Source organism: Macaca nemestrina, chromosome 17 (assembly GCF_043159975.1).
Source record: "Macaca nemestrina isolate mMacNem1 chromosome 17, mMacNem.hap1, whole genome shotgun sequence".
NCBI lineage: Eukaryota > Metazoa > Chordata > Mammalia > Primates > Cercopithecidae > Macaca > Macaca nemestrina.
In genome coordinates, this window is record NC_092141.1 from 2,633,525 (window position 1) to 2,645,933 (window position 12,409).

General features: G+C 58.0%; 1 protein-coding gene across 3 annotated transcripts in view; it reads left to right on the forward strand.

Moving 5' to 3' along the window:
• Positions 1-11,474, forward strand: part of LOC105474294 (small G protein signaling modulator 2) — a 43,707-nt gene extending 32,233 nt beyond the window's left edge. For 2 of the 3 annotated variants that reach the window (XM_071082119.1, XM_071082120.1), the window contains 12 exons: positions 548-701; positions 1,472-1,536; positions 1,629-1,774; positions 2,239-2,367; positions 2,617-2,799; positions 5,058-5,444; positions 5,706-5,830; positions 6,313-6,395; positions 7,015-7,124; positions 8,015-8,111; positions 9,485-9,652; positions 9,867-11,474. In XM_071082119.1, coding sequence (XP_070938220.1) covers positions 548-701; positions 1,472-1,536; positions 1,629-1,774; positions 2,239-2,367; positions 2,617-2,799; positions 5,058-5,444; positions 5,706-5,830; positions 6,313-6,395; positions 7,015-7,124; positions 8,015-8,111; positions 9,485-9,652; positions 9,867-9,955 — 1,736 coding nt within the window. In that variant the 3' untranslated portion in view covers positions 9,956-11,474. The remainder of the gene's footprint in view (positions 1-547; positions 702-1,471; positions 1,537-1,628; positions 1,775-2,238; positions 2,368-2,616; positions 2,800-5,057; positions 5,445-5,705; positions 5,831-6,312; positions 6,396-7,014; positions 7,125-8,014; positions 8,112-9,484; positions 9,653-9,866) is intronic. The other variant, XM_071082121.1, reaches the window with a different exon arrangement.
• Positions 11,475-12,409: the final 935 nt, after the last annotated feature.

Genomic DNA, 12,409 nt, shown 5'->3' on the forward strand with positions numbered 1-12,409 from the left:
CTGGGCACGGGGCACTGCTCATCCGTAGCCACTGGCCACCAGATCTAGACTCCCCTAGAAGAGTCAGGCCTACGGGCAGGTGACTCAGATTCCTCAGGGGCTTTGAACAGTGGGGACTCCCTGGACACCTTGAGCATCTCAGAGTTTGCCAAGAGGAGCAAGCTGAATCCTTGCAGGCTGGTGGCACTTCGGGGAGCTCAGGTCTTGGTTCCTTCTCTCTCTTTCCCTTCCCTCTGGAAAAGCAAGGGCTTGCTGGCCGCAAGGTAGAGCTCTAGGCACAGTCACCCAAGACTCAGCCCAAGTGTTTTACCACACACAGAACGACCCCCGGCTGCCCCCTCCGGGCTTGCTGGAGGCTCGGACGTGTCAGGCGCCCTCTCTCCTTACCGTTTCCATCTCTGGGCTCCGGACCAGGCAGTCCCCCCTCTGTGCTTTTCCACCCGTGGGTGACTTGATTCTGCAGCTCTGGGCACAGAGGTGGGCCTGCTGCAGGTGCTGGGAGAGAAGGTTTCTCGGGCTCTGACCGTGCCATCCTTCCTGCCCTCAGATGCTGGTGACATGATCGAGATGCAGGGCTTTGGGCCCAGCCTGCCAGCCTGGCACCTGGAGCCCCTGTGCAGTCAGGGCTCCTCCTGCCTCTCCTGCTCCTCCAGCAGCTCCCCACATGCAACCCCCAGCCACTGTAGCTGCATCCCCGACCGGTGAGTGGGCAGCGCTCGGCTCCAGCTTCCCGTTAGCATGTCCGGCCACGTGTGTGTCCATCTTTCCTTAAAGGCCATGTCACTTGCACGACAGGGTGGCCTCTAGAGTGGGACAGACCTGGGTTCAAATTTCACTTTTGCTACCCACGTGACTTTCAAGTTACGGAATTACCGTGAGCCTCTATATGTCTGAACCTCAGTTTCCTCATCTGTAAAATGGGGTGATGCTACTTGCTGCTTACGGTACTTGTGAGGACAGAAGGAGAGAACCCCAGCGAATGTCCAGAGTTGTGTCCGGCACATCATCGGCTCAGTCCCCATGAGCTCCCCTTCCCGATGTGCACACAGACCCTGCTGACAGGCCGTCCACCTGCGGACACTCAGCAGCCACCTGCCGTGTGCCAGGGCAGTGAGTGAATGGCTTTTATGGGAGGTGTTCTCTTTTACCTTTACTTCGTTTTTGTTTATTAATCTTGACCCTCCGGTGCCTGTCTCCATTTTTCATATGAGGAAACGAAGATTCACACAGGTGAAGTTCATTGACCAAGATCCCCAGGTGGTTGGGGGCCAGGCGGGGGCCCCACCGCAGCTCTATCCGGGGTGGCAGGCAGGGACAGGGTGCCCATTGACGGCTGCTGGGCTGTGGCTCCTCCTCCTTGCACCCTCCCCAGTGCCCTACCTGCCCCCCAGGACAGAACCTCCTCCCTTCTCTCTCTCCTCCCACCAGAGGGGCCGCAGCCCCTCCCCGCTAAGCCGGGTTGTTCCCACAGGTTGCCGCTCAGGCTACTGTGTGAGAGCATGAAGAGGCAGATCGTGTCCCGGGCCTTCTACGGCTGTGAGTGTGGGGCGTGCCGGGCTGTGGTGGGCTGGGGGCGGGTGGCCCTGGGTCGGTCCCAGCCCCCCGCTGCCCACTGCTGCCCACTGCAGGGCTGGCACATTGCCGCCACCTGTCCACGGTGCGGACCCATCTGTCAGCGCTGGTGCACCATAGCATTATTCCACCTGACCGGCCCCCGGGGGCCTCCGCAGGCCTCACCAAGGACACGTGGAGCAAGTATCAGAAGGACAAAAAGGTGCCAACCCTGGGGTTCCAGAGCCACAGGTCGAGGGGCTGGGGCGGGCAGGAGTGAGGGCTTCAGGGTAAAATGTGGCAGTGGGCGCGGTTGACAGGCCAGGGCCGTTGCCACGGAGTGACCGGGGTCCTGGCAGAATCTCTTGCATCTGGGCATGGGGCTGACACGGGAAGGGGGCTAGACTGGGAAGCTGTCCTGCGTCCACATCGCCCTGTGATCCTGGATAAAGCTCGGCCTCTCTCCGGACGCCACGTCCTGCCCCATAAGGAAGGAGAGCAGAACGAGATCTCATCCCACTGTGATCCGGGGCACGGGAGGATGTGGCCACCCCAAAGCAGGCTTTGCCTGAGCTTCAGCAGTCGCTAGAGGCCCCGGCCCAGCCCATTCTCTGTGGGATGGGGCTCCCCGAGCTGGGCCACAGTGACTGTGGAGGCCGCACGGTCTTGACTCCCCGGGTCCCTCAGAACTACAAAGAGCTGGAGCTGCTGCGGCAAGTTTACTACGGAGGCATAGAGCACGAGATCCGCAAGGACGTCTGGCCCTTTCTGCTCGGCCACTACACGTTCGGCATGAGCAAGAAGGAGATGGAGCAGGTAAAAGGAGCCTGTTCCCATGGGGCTGGTGAGATGGGGAGCTGGGCCAGGGGACGCCAGGGAAGGGACCTTGGAAGCCTCAGCCCCTTCCCAGCCAGAAAGAAGCACGGCAGGGCAGCTCGACCGCCCTTACCCCGAGGCCCGTCTTGAGTCTGAGACTCAGGACCCAAGGTCCAGTGCAGGCCCAGCTCCTGAAGGGGAGGGCCTGGTGCACGCTCCCCCCATGGTCGTGGTGTGGTCTGAGTACAGGTGGATGCAGTGGTGGCAGCGAGGTACCAGCAGGTGTTGGCAGAGTGGAAGGCCTGCGAGGTGGTGGTGAGGCAGCGGGAGCGGGAGGCCCACCCAGCCACACGCACCAAGTTCTCCTCGGGCAGCAGCATCGACAGCCACGTGCAGCGCCTCATCCACCGAGACTCCACCATCAGCAACGATGTGAGCCACACGGGGCCTGGAGGGTTGGGGATCTTGGGGACCACCCGCATTTTATGCACAGTGATCCTGGGCACCAGCCTGACCTCTGGGAACTGGTGGGGCCCTGCAAGAAAGGCCTAATGTGGCCGTGTCTCATTTTCTCCAACTGGAAATGGCTAACTGTGCCTCTACCATCTATTTCTCTGGGTATTGTAGGAATAAAGTGAGAGAGTGCATTGTGCTCAGTTTTAGCCAACTAGAGGGAAAGATGGACTTACTGGGATTTAGGGAAGCCCTCCTCCTTGTAGAAAGACCTCAAAGCTAGCAACAGGCAGTGCTGGGTTCTAGTCCCAGATCCACTACTGACAAGATGAATGTTTCTGGGCAAGAACTTCCTGTCTTTGGGTCTCAGTTTCCCCTCTCCACCCATATCCTCTGACTGTAGAGGCTTCCTGAGAGCTGTGGGCCTGAGAATAGGGGAGCCCGTAGAGCAGCCCCATTGGTGTCGACTGGCGAGATCCTTCCTCCCACGGTGTTGCCTGTCACTACACAGGACTATGCCAAGCTCGCTCAGAGCACGAGAGAGTAGCTCTTTCCGGCATCACTCCTGCCTTTCCAACGGCAAGTTCTAAACTGTGACTGCCTGGCCCAACGAACACTGATAAGTTTCTTTTTTAAGGACACTTCCTTTTTTTTTTTTTTTTTTTTGAGACGGAGTCTCGCTCTGTCGCCCGGGCTGGAGTACAGTGGCTGGATCTCAGCTCACTGCAAGCTCCGCCTCCCAGGTTCACACCATTCTCTTGCCTCAGCCTCCCGAGTAGCTGGGACTACAGGCGCCCACCACCTCGCCCGGCTAGGTTTTTGTATTTTTCAGTAGAGACGGGTGTTCGCCAGGATGGTCTCGATCTCCTGACCTCGTGATCCACCCGTCTCAGCCTCCCAAAGTGCTGGGATTACAGGCTTGAGCCACCACGCCCGACCAACTTTTTTCTTTAAAATTGCCTCTTTATTGTGTATTCTTGTTACTTTACTAAATCCTTACTAACATTAACAGAAAATGCAAGTTGAAGGAAGTTAAATCTAACTGGCTGGGTGTGGTGGCTCATGCCTGTAATTCCAACACTTTGGGAGGCAGAGGTTGGAGGACTGCTTGAGTTCAAGAGTTCAAGACCAGCCTGGGCAACATGTGAAACCCTGTCTTTACAACAAACGCAAAAATTAGCCGTATGTGTTAGGGTGCGCCTGTGGTCCCAGCTACTCGGGAGGCTGAGGTGAGTGGACCACTGGAGCCATGGAGGTTGAGGCTGCAGTGAGCCGTGCTCCCACCACTGCACTGCACTCTAGCCTGGGCTATGGAGTGAGACCCTGCCTCAGAAATAAAAAAAAAGAAAGAAATAGAACTAACAAGGCACATTCTCATTTCCCATGTGCTTTGTTCTTAATCCCCTATTCAGGAACACATTCTCCCTCTCTCTGGTTTTGTAAAAATCTTAGTCTGTGCCACTGCCCGGCTGCTGAGCTCATGGACAGCAGTAGCCTTCCTCACTGGCATATCCAGTTGCCACAGAACTGTGGCCTTACCCAGCACTTCATGCTTCCTGCCCAAAGTAGAAACTGCTTTTACCATCGCTTTCCCTACATGGTCAAAATAGAGAAAGAAAAATCCCAAAGAGTCTCGGTGCGTCTCTTCTCTTCCCCCTGCCTTGTCCACGGTGGTGGACTGTGTCTAGTCGGTAGAATGTTTGCTTTTCCTTCTTACGTCTCCCCTTGCCTGAGGGCTAATGGAGCTGACTAGGTACTTGTCACAGAATGCTCCCGTCTTGTCCTGCTGAACATTCAATACTGAAAATAAGGAAACACTTGTTTTTCCTAAAACCTTTAGCCCTCTCTCCACCCAGGGTGTCCTGGCAGCCACACCAAAACACTAAGGACGTCCTCCTGTTCTCATGATTTTAGGCGTTTCGAGCATGAGACTTAGTTCAAACTGGCCATTGAGCGTTCGGCCCTCTGGCTCCCTTTCTTCCCTTCAGTAGCCACAGGAAGACCTGGAGCTGTTGCTTCGAGCAGGGCTGAAGGCGGTGTCGTCATGTTTGGCCAGAGGCTGCTCTCCGTGGCCGGCTGGGTCGGAAGCTGGCTTGGTGCTCCGTGGCAGCGACGGTGTTGGGGGCTGTGGTGGGAGAGGGGGTGTGAAGAGTTTTGCATTCCAGCTCCCTTCTGGCCGAGGCGGCTGCGGGAAGGTGCTAGAGTGAAGGTGGAGCCGCCCTGTGTTCACCCACCAGGTGTTTATCTCTGTGGATGAACTGGAGCCCCCGGGGCCCCAGGACCCCGAAGATTCCAGACCAAAGCCTGAGCAGGAAGCAGGAGCCGGGACTCCGGGCACCGCTGCGGTGGAGCAGCAGCATTCCGTGGAGTTCGACTCCCCAGACTCAGGACTGCCCTCCTCTCGCAATTACTCCGTGGCCTCGGGCATCCAGTCAAGCCTAGATGAGGGGCAGAGCGTAGTCTTCGAAGAGGAGGACGGCGGCGGGGAGGAAGGCTCCAGTGGGCTCGGCCCTGCAGCTCACACTTTCTCGGAGCCCCAGGATCCCAGCCAGGAGAAGCCTCCTCAGGCCGGAGAACTGGAGGCGGGGGAGGAGCTTGCAGCTGTGTGTGCAGCTGCCTACACTGTGCGTACATGCCCCCCAGGCGCTGTTCCCAGCCGCCCAGAGGCCCTCCTGACATCCCAGAGCTGGGGAAGGGCTGGCGGGGTGGAAGGCGGGGTGCCCTGACTGCCCTGGAAGGGAGTTCTGAGCCCATTTCTCAGCATCCCCAGAGGACTCGCTCTGGTCTCGGGATTCCCTGTTTTGCTGCATTTCTTGGGGCACATTCTGTCCCCAGCCTGGGAAGGGCTGCCCGGTCTCATCCCTGAGGGCCCTCCCCTCTTCCAGATAGAATTACTGGACACTGTGGCCTTAAACCTGCACCGCATAGACAAGGATGTGCAGAGATGTGACCGCAACTACTGGTACTTCACGCCCCCCAACCTGGAGAGGCTCAGAGACGTCATGTGCAGGTGCCTTGTGGGGCGGGGCTCAGGGTGGGAGGCGGGACCCTGCCCCCGCACTCTGGCTCCCGCCAGTTACTCTGAAACATGAGGTCCAGAAGGTGCCCTGCTCCTCTCTCCTGCTCCTGAATCACACTTGGCTCCCCCTGCCTGGAGAGCTTCTTCCCTGCAACACCCCTTCCCCGCCCCTCTTCATTCTTAGGTCCACCGGACTCCCCTTCAGCCGCTTCTTCAGGAAGCTGTCCCTCATCCCCGCCCCCGCGCCCACCTACCAGGCATGACGGCCTTGTCTCTCCCTAAGTCCTGAGTGCCTTGGGGGGGCCTGTGGGTTGTTCCCCATTGTCTCCCTGTGGGGGGTGCACAGTACATGGCTTAGGGTCAGGGAAAGGCTGACTTCCGGGCGGCAGGTGGCTCTGGAGGCCTTTTCCCCAGGGATCCGGAGGGAGGGAAGAATGGGGCACAGCCACAGTGACTCTGCCCCTACCTTTCAGCTATGTGTGGGAGCACCTGGACATGGGCTATGTGCAGGGCATGTGCGATCTGCTGGCACCTCTCCTGGTCACCCTCGACAACGGTGAGGGATGAGGGATGAGCACCTCTCCCGGTCACCCTAGACAACAGTGAGGGATGGGGGGACGTGGGACTGGGCGCCTCTCCCGGTCACCCTAGACAACAGTGAGGGATGGGGGGATGTGGGACTGCGCACTTCTCCTGCTCACCCTCGACAACGGTAGGGATGGGGGACATGGGACTGGGCACCTCTCCTGGTCAACCTTGACAACCGTGAGGGATGGGAGGACGTGGGACTGAGCACCTCTCCTGGTCACCCTCGACAACGGTGAGGGATGGGAGGACGTGGGACTGAGCACCTCTCCTGCTCACCCTCGACAACGGTGAGGGATGGGGGACGTGGGACTGGTCGCCTCTCCTGGTCACCCTTGACAACCGTGAGGGATGGGGGACGTGGGACTGGGCACCTCTCCTGGTCACCCTCGACAACGGTGACGGATGGGAGACATGGGACTGGGCACCTCTCCTGGTCACCCTCGACAACGGCGAGGGATGGGACGTGGGACTAGGCTGCAGAAGCTGGAGAAAGGACGAGAGGCTGGCCAGGTCTGGAAGAGCAGGAATGGGAGCCAGCCCTGTCCCGAGTGTCCTGCCCTGCCAGCTTTACGCCGGTCTCCCCTCAGATCAGCTGGCCTACAGCTGCTTCAGCCACCTCATGAAGAGGATGAGCCAGAACTTCCCCAACGGGGGTGCCATGGACACCCACTTTGCCAACATGCGCTCCCTCATCCAGGTGAGGCCGGTTGCCACCCACGGGCACGGGAGCAGGCAGAGCCGGGCTTGTCCATCGTCCACAGGAAGGCTAGAGAGCTTTCCAAAAACATACTTCACATAGAAACTTAATTTCTTTCATTTTAAAAGACATAGTTTTGGCCAGGCAAGGCTGCTCAGGCCTGTCATCCCAGCACTTTGGGAGGCTGAGGCGGGCGAATGACGAAGTCAGGAGTTCGAAACCAGCCTGGTCAACATCATGAAACCCCATCTCTACTAAAAATACAAAAATTAGCCGGGCGTTGGGGGGCGCCTGTAGTCCCAGCTACTCAGGAGGCTGAGGCAGGAGAATCGCTCAAACCCGGGAGGCGGAGCTTGCAGTGAGCCAAGGTCGCGCCACTGCACTCCAGCCTGGGAGACAGAGCGAGACTCCGACTCAAAAACAAAAAACAAAAAACAGAGAACCATGGTCTCAGTGTTAGAACTTGAGGAGGAGTGTGTGTGAATGCTCATGCCCTTGAAAGCTCTGGCGAACAGTAGGGGTTGCTGATGACATCAGATACCCAGAAAATCGTATAACCCTAAAAATAAAGCAGCCCTGAGAGACGGGTGATGGGAGGGGTAGCAGGGAGCAACCCAGCCTCCACAAGGAGATCCAAGGGGGAGAGAGTGCACCGCGGGGCACGGGGCAACAGACAGACCCACTGCCAGGTCTGGGAATCACACCACGGGGCACGGGGCAACAGACAGACCCACTGCCAGGTCTGGGAATCACACCACGGGGCACGGGGCAACAGACAGACCCACTGCCAGGTCTGGGGATCGCGTGCATCCCTGGGCGTGAGCGGAGGGTGAGTGGTGGCCAGAGAGGAAGCATCAGCTCAGGGCTCTCCCTTTTCCCACCTACATAAGATCCTGGACTCAGAGCTGTTTGAGCTGATGCATCAGAATGGAGACTACACCCACTTCTACTTCTGTTATCGCTGGTTCCTGCTGGATTTTAAGAGGGGTAAGAAGTGGGTTGGATCATGGGGCTGAGGTGGGGGCAGTAAGAGCTCCCTCTTCCCCAAAGCCAACAGTTCTCAATCCTAACCGGACCTTGGAACCAGCTGCGGAGCTTTAAAAAACTACGAGTACCCTGGGCCCCACCCAGCCCCAGACTTACTAATTGTGGCTGCCTGGGCCTGTGTGTTCTTAAATGCCCCCTGACCAGACACAGTGGCTTATGCCTGTAATCCCAGCACTTTGGGAAGTCAAGGTGAGAGGACTGCCTGAGCCCAGGAACTTGAGACCAGCCTGGGCAACATAGCCAGACCCTGTCTTTAATTTCTAAAATAGAAAGAAAAAATTTGGCTGGGTGCAGTGGCTCATACCTGTCATCCCAGCACTTTGGGAGGCCGAGGCAAGCAGATCACTTGAGGTCAGGGGTTTGAGGCCAGCCTGGCCAACATGGTGAAACTCCGTCTCTACTAAAAATACAAAAATCAGCCGGGCATGGTGGCGGGTGCCTGTAGTGGAGGTGAGGTTACAGTGAGCTGAGATTGTGCCACTGCACTCCAGCTGGGGCAACAGAGCCAGACTCTGTCTCAAAAAAAAAAAGAAAAAAGAAAAGAAAAAATTAAAAAGAAAACAAAATCTCCCAAAGTGCCGCCAGGGTTGACAATTATAACTCTCATAGGTCATGGTTTGGGGAATTTTTTTGTTTTTCTTTTTTTTTTTTTTTTTTTTTGAGACGGAGTCTTGCTCTGTAGCCCGGGCTGGAGTGTGGTGGCCGGATCTCGGCTCACTGCAAGCTCCGCCTCCCGGGTTCACGCCATTCTCCTGCCTCAGCCTCCCGAGTAGCTGGGACTACAGGCGCCCGCCGCCTCGCCCCGCTAGTTTTTTGTATTTTTTAGTAGAGACGGGGTTTCACCGTGTTAGCCAGGATGGTCTCGATCTCCTGACCTCGTGATCCGCCCGTCTCGGCCTCCCAAAGTGCTGGGATTACAGGCTTGAGCCACCGCACCCAGCCGGGGAACTTTTTTCAAACCAAAGCATTCCTGAGCACCAAGATGGGAGGCCCGTGACGGAGCTGCCTGGCTGAAGTGCAGGCACAGAGTCTGCAGGAACTCAGTGAGCAGAAATTACCCAAGAAAAGGACAGGGCCTTGGTATGGGGTACAGAACCCCCATTCTTGAGCCAGGCTGTGTCATGGAGAGAATCCCAGGACTTTGGCTCCTGAAGCTCTGACTCCTCAACTGGCTCCATTTAGAGGCCCTATGAGCAGCCAGCCAGGCCAGCCAGTGTCAGCCCCAGCCTCAGCCCCAACCGCAGCCTCAATCCCAGCCTTAGCCCCAGACATGCGGCTGGGACAGGAGAGCAGCAGCTGCTTACTATCCCCAGAACTGCTGTACGAGGATGTGTTTGCTGTGTGGGAGGTGATCTGGGCAGCCAGGCACATCTCGTCGGAGCACTTTGTCCTGTTCATCGCCCTGGCCCTGGTGGAGGTCTACCGAGAGGTCATCCGCGACAACAACATGGACTTCACTGACATCATCAAGTTTTTCAATGGTACGAGCTGCTCCAGCCATCCCGGCTGCCCCCAGCAGGGGTGTGGAGGCCCCCCACAGTTGGAGGGTTCTCAGGAATTCTGGGGGCCCTTCCCCAAAGGCAGGGATGTCCAGAATCTAGCAGAGCAGATGGAAACAGAGCAAGGTAGTCAGCCACCTCCCAGCCTGCTGCCCTTTCTCCGGGCCTCCCTACAGCTGTCCATGTTTCCCCCCAGAACGCGCTGAGCATCACGATGCCCAGGAGATCCTGCGGCTCGCCCGGGACCTCGTCCACAAGGTGCAGCTGCTCATAGAGAACAAGTGAGCTGGGGCCAGGAGGCAGCAGCCGTGCAGAGCCTGGACCTCGGGCGCCTGGGCTCCGGCAGGGAGAGGTGCAAGGGAATCACCGCCCAGACCGCCCCAGCCACCAGCCGACCCCACCTCTGTTCCTAACAAAGTGACTGTGAGCCTGGGATCCGACTCCCGGCAGTGCTGACCCTGCAGGGCAAGCCAGGGGCCAGGATGCCCTCAGATCAGGGCCGGGATGGGAGCGGTCAGCCTCAGGGAGCAGCTGCCTTGGGGGACACACCTACTCTGCTCCTCTCAAACATCTGGGAATAGTCCCACTGCCACCTGCGGCCTCAGCCTGGACTGTGGCCCATGAGTGAACCTGGGGCCCCATAGGATTAACAGGGGCTACAGTGGCCTGGGCCCTACTTAGCTGGGGTGGCAGAGGGCGAGAGGCTCTGTGCTGCGTCCCTTCTGAGGGTCCCTTTGCAGCCCCAGTATACTGTGTGTGCACCAGCCCCAGCTGGAGCCGCCAGAAATGCTGCCGGTTTAGGCATATGTCCTGGGTGCAGGAGGCCTGGGGCGCCTTCGGGCCGCTCCCCTGAGATTCTGGAGCAGTCAGACGATGTGGGCCCTGGGCGGGAGCAGCCCACCTCAGCAGCACTGCCACTGCCTTTGGCCACCTGAGGTGACCCCCAGGCCTCCCGGCCCTGTGCAGTGTACCTCTGTGTATCTGTACAGCCTCACTCCTGCCACCCCACCCTTGCGTTCTGCATTAGGTACTTCTCTGAAAACCACGTGTAAGGGACGCTCTTGCCAGTGGATGATCTGGAATGCGACCGGAGCACTTGCTCTGAGGAATCCCAGGGTGATTGTGTAGGGGAGCAATCTGGTCTCCTCTCAGGGACAGGCCTCAGTTCTGGGGCAGCCCATTATCTGTCGCAGACATCTGCTGCGTCCCTGGGGCTGTGGGAGGCAGGGGATGCATGGGTGTCCCGTCTGTCCCTGGTGAGAAGCAAAGCTAGCTCTGCCTTCCACATGCATCTCAGGATGCCAAGAGGCCTAGGAACCCAGAAACCCCCTGGAGGAGCTGTGTACACGGGGGTGCCCGGAAGGGCACAGCTCCTGCCCCCAGGCCTAGGCATGCTGCTTGCTTGGCCATCCCCACTTCCTCCTCCACCCCAACACATGCAGGCTAGGCCTTGCCCTGGGACCTGGAGGCCCTGCCTGGGGCTGGGGCCTGTCCACAGCCACCAAAGTCTGGCAGACTTTCTGCATTTGAGAAACATGATAAAGGGCCCCGCAGCCCTTCTGCACCCAGGACAGCCTGCCCAGCCCAGCCCTGCCCCCGGGCATTGCACAGCCTGTCTGGGGGCCAGACCGTCCCATTGTCCATCCTTGTTGTCCATGAGTCCTTGGCCTCCACCAAGCACGTGTGGCCATTGTGTGCCTGCCTCAGTAACTCTGTGGTTTTGTGAGGAGCAGAGTGTGTATGGTTTTTGCCTCAGAAACTATACTCTTCTGTGTAACAGACCAATAAACAGCATTTGTCAACACTGACGCCTCCGGGACTGGACACTGAGAGACCACATGCCTTCTTTAAGCTCCACAGTTGGCCAGCCCCAAAAGGCGAGGACAGCAAAAAGAACTAAAGTTTCCAAGAGAGAGGTACCCCAGCCGCCAGTCCGGAGGGTGTGGGCTGGTCAGGAAGTCAGGGTGATTTGATAGCCAAACCTCAAGTACTCAGCACCCTTCAGGGGACCTTACCGCAGAGTCATGGCCCCATCTCACGATGACCAGTGGCCCCTCTAGCCTGTGGATGAGAGAAGGTCCCTGTCCCATCCCTACCCCCTGCCTGCCCTCCTGACCAGGCTGCAACGAGAAGCTGGAGCTTGACTACGCCACTGCAGCCGGTGGTGACGGAGCTGCCCTGTGGCTCTCACCCCCTGAGCACTGTCTGAGAGGCCTGAGACGAGTGTCAGGAGGAGTCAGACCCTGCTGAGCGATGGACAGGCCCAGCTGTAACAGGTCTCCACCTCTCTTCCTGCCCTTCCCCAACCGGAGTGCTACTGGTCCCATCGTCGATGGCTCCAGGGAGAAGACACCAGTCACCCAACATGTTTTCTGTTCTAGAGGACACTGGCTTCCTGGACATTAGGGCGTGTTGTCCATTCACTGAAAGCTAAAGACCCCCCAGCCCATGGTCCTAGCAGGCTGAACCCAGCGTTATTTCATGTATATATACATATATATATGTGTGTATATATATAGAGAGAGACAGACAGACACAGAGTCTTGCTGTCTCTCCCAGGATGGAGTGCAATGGTATGACCATGGCTCACCGCAGCCTTGAACTCCTAGGCTCAAGCGATCCTCCCAACTCAGCCTCCCAAGTAGCTAGGGCTACAGGCGCACCACCATGGCTAATTTTTAAATTTTTTTGGTAGAGGCAGAGGCTCACTATGTTGCTCAGGCTGGTCTTGAACTCTGG